The sequence below is a fragment of the Clinocottus analis genome, unplaced genomic scaffold (assembly GCF_023055335.1).
Source record: "Clinocottus analis isolate CAN_PGR_092001 unplaced genomic scaffold, fCliAna1.0.p SCAF_3, whole genome shotgun sequence".
Taxonomy (NCBI): Eukaryota; Metazoa; Chordata; class Actinopteri; order Perciformes; family Cottidae; genus Clinocottus; species Clinocottus analis.
This window is the reverse complement of record NW_027176042.1, coordinates 19,614,340-19,627,935: the sequence shown is the minus strand read 5'-3', so window position 1 is coordinate 19,627,935 and position 13,596 is coordinate 19,614,340. Positions and strand designations below refer to the sequence as shown.

Sequence of the window (13,596 nt, the reverse complement as noted above, 5' to 3'; positions counted from 1 at the left end):
GGCCATGTCTGTCTTTCTTTTTGAAAAACAAGAATTGGTATTAAATTCTTTGGGTGATTTGGAGTCTTTACAGCTTAAGTAACAGAGCTAAATAAATATTTAAAAAGCTTAGTAAAGTAGTATGGGGAAGTATGAATGAATGTTTCTCTTTTCTTTATTAAACAAGCGATTTTCTTCAGATCTTGGTCCAACATTGGATTAGAATTATCACAGGAAAATGCTAACTAATCTGTACATTTTGACATGAAATAAATCTAAATCCTTTCCAGATGAAGAAAAGCTTTTGATGAAATACTTTAAAACAAAGTTGAGTCGTGTTTTTGGAATAATGTAGAGTGTAGATCCCGAGCTCTATTGTCTTGTGACTTCTTAAAATGAGTAGACGTCTGCTTGTGATTCTCGTGATAAATTCTGCTCTCAGTTTGGACATAAATTCGATTTTTTTTTCTCCAACTGTTTAATTTAAAGGAGACAGCAAATACTGGAAAGAAAAAACGGATGATGGCGGATTATTCTGTCTTTCTACACTGTAATGTCTTTTCTTATATTAAGTAAGTTACTAAATTCTAAGGATTCTCCATAAATCCAAGGTATAATGACAATTTAAAGCCTTTTCTAATTCAAATCAATTGGTTACAAGACAAATATTCTTAAGATTAATCCTGCTGATCCTGCCAGTAACTTCAACTTTACTCATCCTCAGGGGAATTATATTGAACTTCCTGATATGGTAATAAAAGACGACGTAAAAAGAGGAACATACAGTACTTGTGGATTCATGTGCGCTCCTTCATGCCAAACTTTGTATAAGGATCTGAATACTTCTCCACCACCACTAGTTTTTAACATCCTGAAAGATAACACCACTTTTCTCAAATCTGGTGTCCATATATCGTCACATATATTGTCACATATATCGGCCACATATCGTCTCCGGCAGTTTCCCAGCACTTTAAACTTTGATTACTGTGAATCGCATGACTGCCGGGAGGCTACAGCCTCACATGTGACCTCAGGTGCACATCAACACATTATCGAGCAGAAGAGGTTAAATCATCCCCAAGATTTAAATATCTAAGATATTTTCAATTTAAATAAGTAAAGAAAAACAGTAATGTTACTTTGTGTAATTATTAAGAGTTAGAATAAAAACGTACAAAGGCATTGACTCCACCTTCAAAGCTGAATTCATTATACAATTTAATGAGAAGTAGGCCCCAGTGAGGCTTGACTCACGACCCCATGGTTTACAAGACCAGTGCTCGAACCACTGAGCTCCAGAGCCACATGTTCAACAGCTGGTCTCAGTCTCAAGAGGGTCATTTCTGACACCCTAGAACTGACACAAGACAGAGCTGGTAATCTTAAAAAATATGAAATATTTTTGCTGAAATTCTCATTAAATCCTGACAACAATCAATAAATCAAATGCTCTTAAAGAAAAAACAGAAACAGTGTTGCTCGCTCCATTCAATAGAATGGCTGGCTTTCGTGTGTGTGTGTGTGTGTGTGTGTGTGTGTGTGTGTGTGTGTGTGTGTGTGTGTGTGTGTGTGTGTGTGTGTGTGTGTGTGTTACCAACCCTGTTTTACATTGAGAAGAAATATATTTAAGTCCTGTGAATGTTTAGTGTTAGGGAGATTGGTACTTTTGAAAATGTACTGGAAAAACAAAAAGTACAAGTCACCTTCCTTTCTGTGAAGACTTGATCCTCCTCAAAGTGAGTGACGCTACTTCACAGATAAGAAGGTGACTTGTACATTTTTATGGACTAATTATACAGTACATTTCCAATGTACCAAAGCTTAGTGCTGTAGAGCTGAAATACAAACTGAACACGATGATTATGTGAGATATATAATTTTTTTATCACCAAACACCAAACAGAACTTACATTTTTACAATTAAAACACTCGTCACATGGGGTCCAGTTGTTTCCATGTTCATCAACCATTGCTTCATTCTTGAATAACCACCTGAAGGTAATCTGTTTGAAAAAAGCACATTAATTAGGTTCATCGCGTTAATGTGCCGGATTTTGCCACACGAGCCGCTTGAGCCACCGGCAAAGTATTAATATGTAAGTTATATCATACACTCACCCTGAAAACACATCAAATGAATACTTGAAGTTCTAGTTTTACTGACTTTAATGCAGCTCATTACGCTGCAGCAATACACTTCAACTTAGTCCCACATGAAACAAACGTCTTTAGCTTAACTATCAGGGACCTGTTAGCATCGGTGAGGACTTTCAGGGTCATTTTCTCATAGACTTTCATATAATCAGACTTCTTTTGGGAACCAGAGGAGTCGCCCCCAGAGGGCCAGAAGAGAAGGTGTAAGTTTAAGGCGCTTCCTCACTGGCCTCACATTTCAAGATTGGAGAGCGGTCAAAGATAAAAGATGAGCGAGCTGCTTGAATAAAGACGCAGTGATTATAAAAGACCGGTTTTAGAAATTGCACATGGAAGGTGATGTAAATATCTGTTGAACCCATTGAATGACTTTGCTGAAATATAAAGTATTGAGAGCGTCTAAAAGGGTTGAGGCAGAGATCTTAGTGACAGATATCTCATAACAACTTTTAGTTTCTGCACGGCTGCTTCCCAGACGTAGTGAGAAGAACATGTACAAAGTTTATGCATTATTTTTAAAACATGAAGCAACAGAGCTTGTGTGTGGATGAAAATTGTACAATATTGCCACTCAGTGGGCAAAAGCTGCGTTCAATGACTTGTTATGTTTTGTGTGATTTGTGGTAAATGTGGCACAGAGGTATTTCAAGCATTCATATTGTATTTTTTAAAAGCACAAGATCGGCTGTGCTGCTCTTCAAGCTAATTCATCAGTAAAGCCAGACCTCACTCACCTCAATTTTGTTTATTCTTTCATTGGTTATTATCATTAGCGCCTTCATATTTCTGAAGTAGTGTACCCTGAATAAATCATGGGTTTCTCGTGTTGTGTTTGGGATCAACTATGATTTTTTTTAAATTAAAAAAATATATAATTTAAACAAAGTTTTAATAAAAACTGTTGACAAAATATTAGCTAAAGGGTTTAAGAAATATGACACATGCGTTGTTGATTTTGGTTAAACATGACGGATTGTAATTTTAAGATGAATTTGAACTAAAATATGAATATCAGCTGTCACTTTGTCACTTGTTTTCATAGCAACATTCATGTAAGTAAGCTTATTAATGTGAGATGTTGATGCAAAATCAAGCTGTAAACACAGAGACTTATTTTATTGAGCATACAATTCATGATTGTAGGAGTTTACCGTTGGCTTTAGTGTACGTCTTTATTTTGTTTCTATAACAATGTATAGATCAAATACTAAGTTTTACCATTTGAAACATTAGAATATCATTATTTGTGTGATTTAGCCTACTGTAATTGTTACTATACATTGTTCTTATCAAGATTCGTTGACATGCTCGTATTATTATAAAATTATTATTATATATCAAACCCATCTCTAGACACGTGTGTCTTGATTTGTGGGTGTATAGGGAATTCAGGTCCAGTCAAAAAGTAAAAACACCTCTAATCCCAAAACTCAAGCACATAGCTATAGGTTACAACTATTGTAAATAATAATGACCATGTGACCTTTTTGATATTCTAATCATGCACTGTGTGTTTAGCCTCCCCTCACATTTTATAGTGTGGCTCTCCTGCCTCAAACAGGAGGAAATGAGGCCTGTTTGAGGTGCACACAGACACACACGCATGCACGCACGCAGGTCCACACCTCCTGCTGCTTGTCATCATCATCGGTGACAGGAAGCGTCTGTCGGCGCTCTTTTTCTTCATGTTGTATTTGAGCAGCTGCCACATGCTTCACACCTAAATCTTACAAGAGGAACATCTGGATAATTGTCAGTTGGGTTTTCTTTCATTAATTCGCCCGTGCAGTACAGCTTGCGTTAGTGGGCGAGTTTGAATGTTATTCTAATAGAAACACTTGTCGAAGGAAAATTTACACATTGAGAGCTGGAGATGAGTTCTGCAGATGTGGGCTTCACCGAGGACCTGAGTCAAGACATCAGCCAGGAGGAGTTGGACTTCTCCGACCTGTTTCTGTATAACCCACCTGGGGAGGACTTTCCTGTCGGTTGTGATAAAGGTGTGTGTGCAGTAGTTATTACCGAAAGTTAACATAATATCGACTTTTCCAATTGCATGGTGTTCTTTTCTTCGTCATTTGAAAGATGCTGGCTTTGTCTAGAGTGTTTTATTTTTTAGCAGTGAAGTAAAGTAAAGTGGCTTTGGGATATTTATCAGTGAGAATTAGCTGCCAGTTATTGATGTTTCTTTGTAATGCTCCTCTTTCACTGTCATTGAGAAAGGGGGAATCCACAAGTCTTCTTTCTGTTTCAGGAAACTATATAGAAACAGAGGAATGAACTGTCTTTATGACAGATTATGTGGTTTCAATTCTCTCAAAAATGTTTGAAAGATGTATGGAGGCGTTGATGTCATTTTAAGATTTTCAAATTAGATAATTGAATGTTTTTGTGCAAAAAAAACAACATATCAGACACATCTTATTATTACTTCCTGTCTTAAAACATAGGGTATATATGTTATCTCAGGATAGTATACTACATGTCTACACAAATTTATTCTACTTTTGTTGTGGACAGATGACTCAGGCGCTCTTCTTCAGAGCGACCTCCAGCCTCCTCTACTGGTGGTGGACCATCACACCGTGTACACCTCCAGCTCCGACCGGCCAGCCTCCAGACAGGACGCCTCATCTCACAGCCCGACCACCGCAAACCTGTCCGGGGCTGTGTTTGACACCATGGGGCTGGCTTCAAGACCGGGGACCATCCCCGCTCCCAGCCCCAGGATTGAGATCACTCCGTCGGGGGACTCTCTCAGCTCCCAAACCCTGGAGTTGAGCCCTGGCACAAAGGCTCTCGGGGCGTACAGGGAGTGTGTGAGCCCTGCCAGCAGTAACTCCTCCACGGGCTGGCCTGTAGAGGGGTACTCTCCTTTGGCTTCACCCTGCGTCTCCCCGTCTAATGGAGGCATGGGCTTGTCCAGTTTAGACCTCTGCCCGGGCCTCCAGGGCATCCACACAACCTCTACCCACTCCTCCCCAGGGGCCTCGCCTCGCGACAGCGTCACGGACGAGACCTATCTCCTGCCCCAGCACCGACACAGCGCCTCAACGCTCCCCCACCGACGCTCCCGCTCCGCCTCGCCGCACGGGAAGCGCTCCTATGACCCGACACACACCTGTCAGGGGGCCACGCCAGTCAAGCAGCGCTCCCGGAGCCCCAGCCCTATCCCCTCACTCCATGAGCAACAAGGGTCCTACTACATCCAACAATACCAGGCGCCAGCGGAGTTCCCGACCCAAACTCAGACCTCCTCCCCGGGCCTGGAGGAGTTGCTAAGCGGCCTCAGCTCCAGTCTGCCCATACCTTACGCGGTGGTGCGAGATGCACACGGGCAGGCCCCGAGACAGGACTGTGTGTACGGAGAGGGGTACGACCGGGTCATGGAGCAGGAGAGGATGAGCAGGGCAGGAGCCGAGGTCAAGTCCGAAACCTTCTATATGCTCCCAGCTGTGTGGCCGCCTCCTCATCCAGTCCACCACAGGGCACTCAGGTGTGTTGCTTGTCCTTTCTAATACGGAGACTTTTTTGTATGTCTTTCTGCTCAACTGTAACAGTATTTTTGGAATGCAATGTTTTATCTTTGGCTCCCTTTTGTGTCTTTTGCCCAGTGGACTCTCGGTGGCTCCACTTCCGTCTTTGGAGTGGCCGCTGCCCAGCCAGTCTGGCCAGTACGAGCTCCTCATCCAGCAGGAGCCCAGATCTCACCACAGGGCTCACTATGAGACAGAGGGCAGCCGCGGGGCTGTGAAGACACCTAACGGAGGGCATCCGGAAGTTCAGGTGCTTTTTTTTGTGGGGGTGTGCAGCGAAGGAAATGCGAGCAAAAAAAAAAAAAAAGATTGCGCTCGCTTCCCTTCTGGCTCGCTGCAAGTTCTGTAAAAGAAAAAGCAGGAGAGATTGTAAATATCGGGTGGTATTTCCTGGGTGATGCGATTATGTAAAGCCAACAGCCATATCGCAAATGAATGGAAGGGCAAATTAAAAGGAAATTCCCTGTTTCAAAGATCGCCAAATAGTTACACATTGTGTGTGTCAATACAAGTATTGGTTCATGGGTCTGTTTTATTTACTGCTCTGATGAGTTCATTGAAAACGCTGTTACTGTTGGTTTTCCGGGCACTGAGGCACTAACAGACTATGCAAATCAGCCAGTTAGGCAGTGACCTGTGAAATCCTCCCCACAGGGAAAGAGATGTATTGTGCAGTGTAAATGTCTTCTCTGCAGCCAAGGACGTTAATGGTATTATAGTAAATGTAATTCACCGTGAAGCATGCAATTAATCGCCTTGTTGTTGCCCTTAGCTCCGCGGCTACCAAGGCTCGGCTTCGCTGGGGCTGCAGGTCTTCATAGGGACGGCCGACGAGAGGATCCTGAAGCCCCACGCCTTCTACCAAGTCCACCGCATCACCGGGAAGACCGTGACCACACCCAGCATGGAGAGGATGATGAACGGGACCAAAGTGTTGGAGATCCCTCTTGAGCCAAAGAACCACATGAGAGTGATGTCAGTAGCGTGTTAAACAATATCCACAGTCACTTTTGTGGGGTTTGGGCGATCTCTCTCCCAGATTTCGAGACACACAGATGCATTTGATCGAGTTTCAAGTACGAGGCTATGGGTTTTCTTTGGATTTTCTATTCATAAAGTTTAGAGTTTTTGTGTTCATTGCTGATTTCTATTCATCCTCACTCATGATGGATAGTGCCGATCTTGCAAGCCAACAGATTTTTGTCATTTTTTGCTACCAGCGAGTGGCGGCAACACAGAATGCATCACTTCCTGTCTGACAGTTTTTCCAAGAAAATCTAACACACACTGGCTGTTCACAACAGCAACCAAAAAAACCCCTGCTTTGATGAATTTGACATACGAAGAATAACTGGAAAAGTTATTTATTATCAAAATCTCACAGACCACTACTTTTCCGAAAGAAAACTAGGTTATAATGGACACAGATTAAATCAGTGGACTATAGTTTGAGAATCTTTGCACGTGTCACGAACACTTTGGCCTAATTTCAGCGCACTTATCTTCATCTTATCTGTCTTTTCTGCACTTCGTAGGATTGACTGTGTAGGAATCCTGAAGTTGAGAAATGCCGACATCGAACTGAGGAACGGAGAGACGGACATTGGGCGAAAAAACACACGTGTGCGTTTGGTGTTTCGTGTCCACATTCCTCAACCTGGAGGCCAACTGGTGTCTCTTCAAGCTGCCTCTCAGCCTATCGAATGCTGTAAGGAGTGTTTGCTTTTATTTATGTGCACTGTTTGTATCTGTATGTTTTACCTTTCAAATTCCTACAATGTGTATTCACCTTCTTACAACAAATGAAACTGGAGATTCATGTCGGATGCTATTTCCGTGTTGTTAACAAGTTCACTAACTTAACTCGTGTTAGTCAGTCGGAGAAGCCGTCAGATGTTTTCTGACCTCAGTGTGGTCTTTCATACAACTGTGTCTCCTCCTCAGCCCAGCGCTCAGCTCAGGAGCTCCCTGCAGTCGAGAGGCAGGACCTGGACCGATGCTCAGTGCTTGGTGGTCAACAAATGGTCCTCACAGGACAGAACTTTACAACTGACTCCAAAGTGATATTCTCAGAGAAGACACAAGGTGAGACGAAATCTCTAGTTTCACTGTCTGGTTCACAAAAAAGCAAATAAGGTCCCAAAATATTGAGCTATTCCTTCAATACGTTACTCTGTCCCTCGAGTTATTATGAACACTCACACACTGGTGTGTTCTGTTATGTTGATCTCTGATTGTTGGGTGTGTATATTTTGACTCCAACCAGATTTCTATGATTAAAATAAACTAATGTTTTGTGCAACATCCGTTTGTGTACTCCCAAAACGCTGCTTCAGCGTATGCACCTACTCATATAGTATTTGTTTTTCAGATTATTTGCATTTTGCCCGGGCAACATCAACTTTTAGTGACGCACATCTTCCTTCAGCCCACACTGTTAACTCTGATCAAATGAGCCATTACTTTGAACTTTTACTGTTTGATGACACCTTTTATTGATTTCTACATGGAAATGTTTCACCTCATTATTTCTCCGACTGCCCACACAAGATTTTACATCACTTTACATGGTTTGAGAGCAGGATGGGTACAGTTGACTGCATATAAAGCCTCCCTGTTGCTGTGCGTGGGGTTTTATGCAACAGGATGTGGTTAGACAGACTGATAAAGATTCAGACCCGGAGCAAAGACTTTGTCTGTTTTATTTTTTTTCAAAGCGTGGGTAGAAAATTGAAACAGTGGGTTAAAACTAAGGTGGGAATGAAACAAAAAAAAACAGACAGAAAGAGCCTGTTTCCGACTATCTGTCTATAACTGGGCTCAAATAGCTAAGTGTAATAAAAGAATCTTCAGATTTCTTAAAAATCCATTTATTTGTATATACTACATCAGTAACAATAATAGTTTAACTATTATTTACTTATTTGCGTTCATCTGTGAATTTGATGAGAAAATCAGTTCCACTTGTACATCTTTCGGGCAATAATAAGCCTTTAGCCAGCAGCCAGTTAGCTTAGCACAAAAACTGGAAACAGAGGGTCACAAAATCTGCACACAAACGCCTCTAAACCCAAGAACCAGAAGTAAAACCGACATTTTAACACTGTTTTCTAACTGTATCACTGTTTTAACTGTATGCTAAGCCAGGCTAAGCTAACTGGCTGCTATCGGCAGCTGTTTCTTGTGGTTTCAACCTTCTCATCAGTCTCTCGTCAAGACAGCGTATTGCTCAAAATGTCGAACTACTGCTTTAAACTGGCTTTAATGCGTCAACACACTTTGTTCTCTACGTTTTACAGATGGAGAGCAAATCTGGGAGGTGGAGGCCACTGTTGACAGAGACAAAACACAATCTGTGAGTTAACTTACACGTACCTGTCGTGACACATGGATTGAGGTACTAGCATAGTTTTACATTACCAATTAGCTACTTTTTGTGGAAACATATTTGATCATCCCATCATCATTGTCTGTTACAAATTCACATGAACAGAAAGTTAAACACAAAACCTTAGACCACACACACACACACACACACACACACACACACACACACACACACAAACGCACACACACACACAAGCTACCACGTGTATCACTTTCAAAGAGTTTTATTTCTGATGCTGATTTTTGATTCGAAACATACAAGTGTGAGATCTGGAGCAGCCTACGCCTCTCTGTTTCAACATGACTGTTTGTGTGAAGCGGGATCTTTTTGTCTGTTGTGTCGCAATCCCCGTCTAGAACATGCTCTTTGTTGAGGTCCCTCCGTATCGAAACCGGACCATTTCCCACCCAGCCAAAGTCAACTTCTACGTCGTCAACGGGAAGAAGAAACACAGTCAGCCTCAGCACTTCATCTACACCCCTATGATAGGTATGCATCTGTCAGCCATGACAGCGCTGAGCTAAGAAAGATGCGGGCTAACTTGAATCTTGAATGTTTGAGAATGGTGCAATGGCAAGAAGGCCATCCGTGTTCACAGTAGGGTCAGCTGGGAAAATCAGCACAAACCTCCTTCTATGGGACTTGATCTAGCACACATCCTCAGTTGCAATTTGGTTTTAGTGATCATTAAATATTAGCATGCTAACAGGATAAACCAGCTATTCGTAACCGTTGGACCGACCGGTGGGTCTGAGAGCGCCATCTAGTGAACCATGGTGGTACTGTGGAATTGTTTTTTATTATTTATATTTTATCGAAATGTGATAACATTTTACAGAAATTTAAAAAATGTCAAAATAAAATGCGTAACCTCAGTTCCGTTTAAAAATCACAACATCAAGTATGACACATCATCCGGTAGAGAAAAACTAGCTAACGTTGTCTGGGACTAAGTTATATGAAATTATTATCTTTTTGAGAGACAAACCTGCTTCAGTAAAATCTCCAAAGTATGTGGTGAGGAAATATGACCCTGACTGCATTACACTTAGATTCATAATAGTAGCCATTGATGGGTGATGGTAACCAGAAAATGTTTTTTAAAGGTATCATTTGATAGGCGTATTTTGGAAAGAAGTCCACAGATTTTTTTTACAATTAGAAGTGGCCCTTAAGTTATGAAAGGTTGAGAACCTCTAGGTTAAACTACAATGGTGAACCTGGTAAAAAAACACAAGCTAAAAAAAGTCACCATGTTAGCGATACCATTGTGAGGATGTTCACACGCTTATGTTAGCATGTAGCTCGAAGTACCATTTTGCTGTGTGGCTTTATACTCTTATTCTTATTTCTGTCCCCTGTACTCTTGTCAGTGAGCTAATGGTAGACCGCCATTGAGTTATCTCAACATCTTATTCTTTTAATTTTAGCCATCAAAGCAGAACCACTGGATGACTACCAGTTGAATTCATACATCTACTCAGACAACCAGTCCCTGTCTGGCCTGTCGATGAAGTCGCTTTACCATCAGCTGGATCAGGAGAGCAACCTTCAATCTTTGAATGCTTCTCCAGTAATGTACCATCTAACCACTGTGGACCCCCGAGCCCACGTCTTAATCCCCGATCCACTGGATGACCAGCCAGTTTATTACCAGCACAGAGCCAGCACTCTGATCAACAACCCCGTGCTTTACCACACTGCCAACCAGCGTTACGGCAACTGTGGCGCCGCCCCGCACGGTTCCCCGATGGCTTCCCACCCTAACTCCGCTCCCAGCCCGTGTGTCAGTGTCAGAACCCCTGTAGGCAAACTGGCCGACGGTCCTCAAGTCGGTGATTTACTCAAGGCCTGTGTGGTGTCAAGACATCAGAGTTATATGCAGACAGCGCTGCCACTGGGAAAGTCTCCGCCTTCAAGATACATCCAAGGTCAAGCTCAAGGAAAGGCTGGAAGCCGAGTGGAGCCTCTGACCCAGATTGGCTCCGGTAGAGGAAACCACGAGGAGCGAGCTCCAGAGGGGGTCACGGTCAAACAAGAGAATCTCCGCTATGCCTACCTGGAGGATGGTGAGTAATTCTTTTACATGCTGTTTTCTTAATCCCCCCTCGACCTCCCATTCTCACATCTTCGCAGGGTTTAAACTCTCTTCCATGATTACTTTGGTTTGTCTTTGGGAAAAGACTGATCAAAAGTGTATGTTGTTATATCCCCAAGTGAACGATTACTACATCTCGCGCTCCGCTATGAGGGCAAGCTTTTTGAGCTGCCTTTGAGTGTGGCTGCTCTGAAATGCTCAAATGTTCAGACCACAGGTTGTATCAGTGAGTCTGTGTGTTCTGTATTTCATTGTGTAAAATTATGTGTCTGAAAACTAGCGACACAAACATTTGTCAGTACCTCGGTTTGAGTGATGCTAGTTTCTATTTCTGCATCAGCTTTTTGGGGTTTCCTTTACATGCCAACAGATCGCTGTAGTGTTAAACTCAGTTAATTAAAAAGTCTGCATGAATTGCTTCACCAAAATAATTTCAATGTAAAAATACTATGCAAAAAAACATGCACATTTGTCTGAGGGATTGTGGTCCAGTTTGCAAATGCACACAAGCACATTGCAACTGTATGCTTGCAAATCCTGCATTGTGGTTTGTGTTGGACTTTTCTGCCTCTTTCAGTCTCACTCTCACTCACACAACTCACCACACTTCTGCATACCACAGTCTCATTTCACATTAATTTAAGACAACTTCATTAGGACTCTTGATGTATTTGAGCATGATGGAGGAGAAAGAAGCAACACCATGAAGTGAGAGAACAAGTGATGTACCTCAACCTTGTTTTCTGCGGGGCAAAGTTTCTGTTTACACCCCTGTGATGGAAGACAGAAACAGGAAGTTTGCTCTGTACACAAATACATGCAGCCACACCTGTGGTTTGGAAAAGCAACAGCATTGCTCTTTGTGCTGGTCTGCGATACAGCCTGGGGTAATAGTGAAAGCATAGCAAACAAAACACACTATTGTGTTGGATATTACTTGTTGTTGCTCCTTGAGATGAAGTCTACCATTGGAAATAGTTCAATTATTTATTTCAAAGGATTCACATGCAGCAATTTTGATTAGTTGATTCGTCGAAAAACAGTATCAGAAAATCTATGTATCTCCAAAATATTTCTGGGGACTGACTGGCGGCTTTGACCACAAACCACAAGTCCAAGTGAGGACCTTTGATACCCACCTCTCTCGTTTCCTGTCACCTCTTCCCTTCGCTCGCTAATAAAATCAAATATGTCCCCCAAATAATTGACTTTGGCGACACCTGCTGGTATTAAAACTAAAACACTGTTGTAGACGCCATTATAATTGAAATAATCTACACATGTGGGTTTCAAATCAGAGATGTTTTTTGTCAAGTATGTTTGGTTTTAACAGCAATATGTAACATAAATAATACAAGATTAACTACTTTAAAAAGTTACGCAAAATAAACATGGTGTGAATACTAAAATTGCTTACCATGTTTGTGATGTTTTACAGTGAATGACATCATAAGAAGAGACATGAAAGGCCACAATGGGAAGTGATCCTGGAGGCCTGATGTCGATCAAATCAAGCATAATGTGTAAAATATATAATCTTGAATGTCTTGGAGGAAGCTTGTAGGAGTTGCAATAAAGAACATAGGCCTATATTATGACTTTAGACTTTTTAGCCTCAGTAATGATAGTAGACAACATGTGTCATGCCGTATATTGTGTATCTATTGTGTCTTTATTTTAATCTGTTTGATTTATCTTTGTTCATTCATTTGTACAATTACGCTTTGTAACCATGTATAAAATGTGTTATATTAAATAGAGTCTGTTTATATGAGTCAGTGTGTTTGCATTACAATCAGGAATAGGACTCAAGAGAAATTCAACTATTCTCAATTAACATCTCTCTTTGTCTTTAAAATTACTTTTCTGGACATGAAGTCATACTTCAGCCACCATTATTAAGTTACTATGATATATCTTCTGTGCTAGGAGTCTAATGATGATTAACTCACTGATACCAGGACAACAGTAAAACAAAAAAAGTCTAAATACTTACTGTATCACAAAAAGGTAAATATTAAAATTACTCACTGAGAAACTGACACTGAAGAATCTTCTCAGTGACAAACAAACTAAAGCTGCCAAATGTGGCGAAGAAAAAAATACCTTTGAGATATAGCGGAGTTGGAAATTCCCAACTAAAGTAACTGAAATTGAAAGGTATGGTATTTGAGTAAAATCAGGCCAACACAGCTTTTCATAATAATATTTTTATTTTTATTTTGATGTTTTGGCAGCTTTGTTGTGTTAAACTTCAATGCCAATAAAGCAACATTGAAATTAATTGTAAAATACATATTATTATTTTCATGTGTTGAACACTTTCCTAGTAGTGGGACTGAAAGTATATAGTTTTCCATTTTTTTTAAGCCTTAAAAATTATTATAAAGGTATATTAAACCTTTTTGCTGCTGTAATCCTGGAAATTTCCCCACTGC

General features: G+C 41.1%; 1 protein-coding gene across 1 annotated transcript; it reads left to right on the top strand.

The window, feature by feature from the left end:
- Positions 1 to 4,009: 4,009 nt before the first annotated feature.
- Positions 4,010 to 12,733, top strand: LOC137796612 (nuclear factor of activated T-cells, cytoplasmic 2). Its single transcript, XM_068594632.1, has 10 exons — positions 4,010 to 4,136; positions 4,657 to 5,632; positions 5,751 to 5,922; positions 6,445 to 6,647; positions 7,208 to 7,380; positions 7,617 to 7,757; positions 8,972 to 9,027; positions 9,417 to 9,549; positions 10,491 to 11,129; positions 12,597 to 12,733. The coding sequence occupies exons 1-10, from the start codon at positions 4,010 to 4,012 to the stop codon at positions 12,641 to 12,643; spliced, it is 2,667 nt and encodes an 888-aa protein (XP_068450733.1). The 3' UTR covers positions 12,644 to 12,733.
- Positions 12,734 to 13,596: the final 863 nt, after the last annotated feature.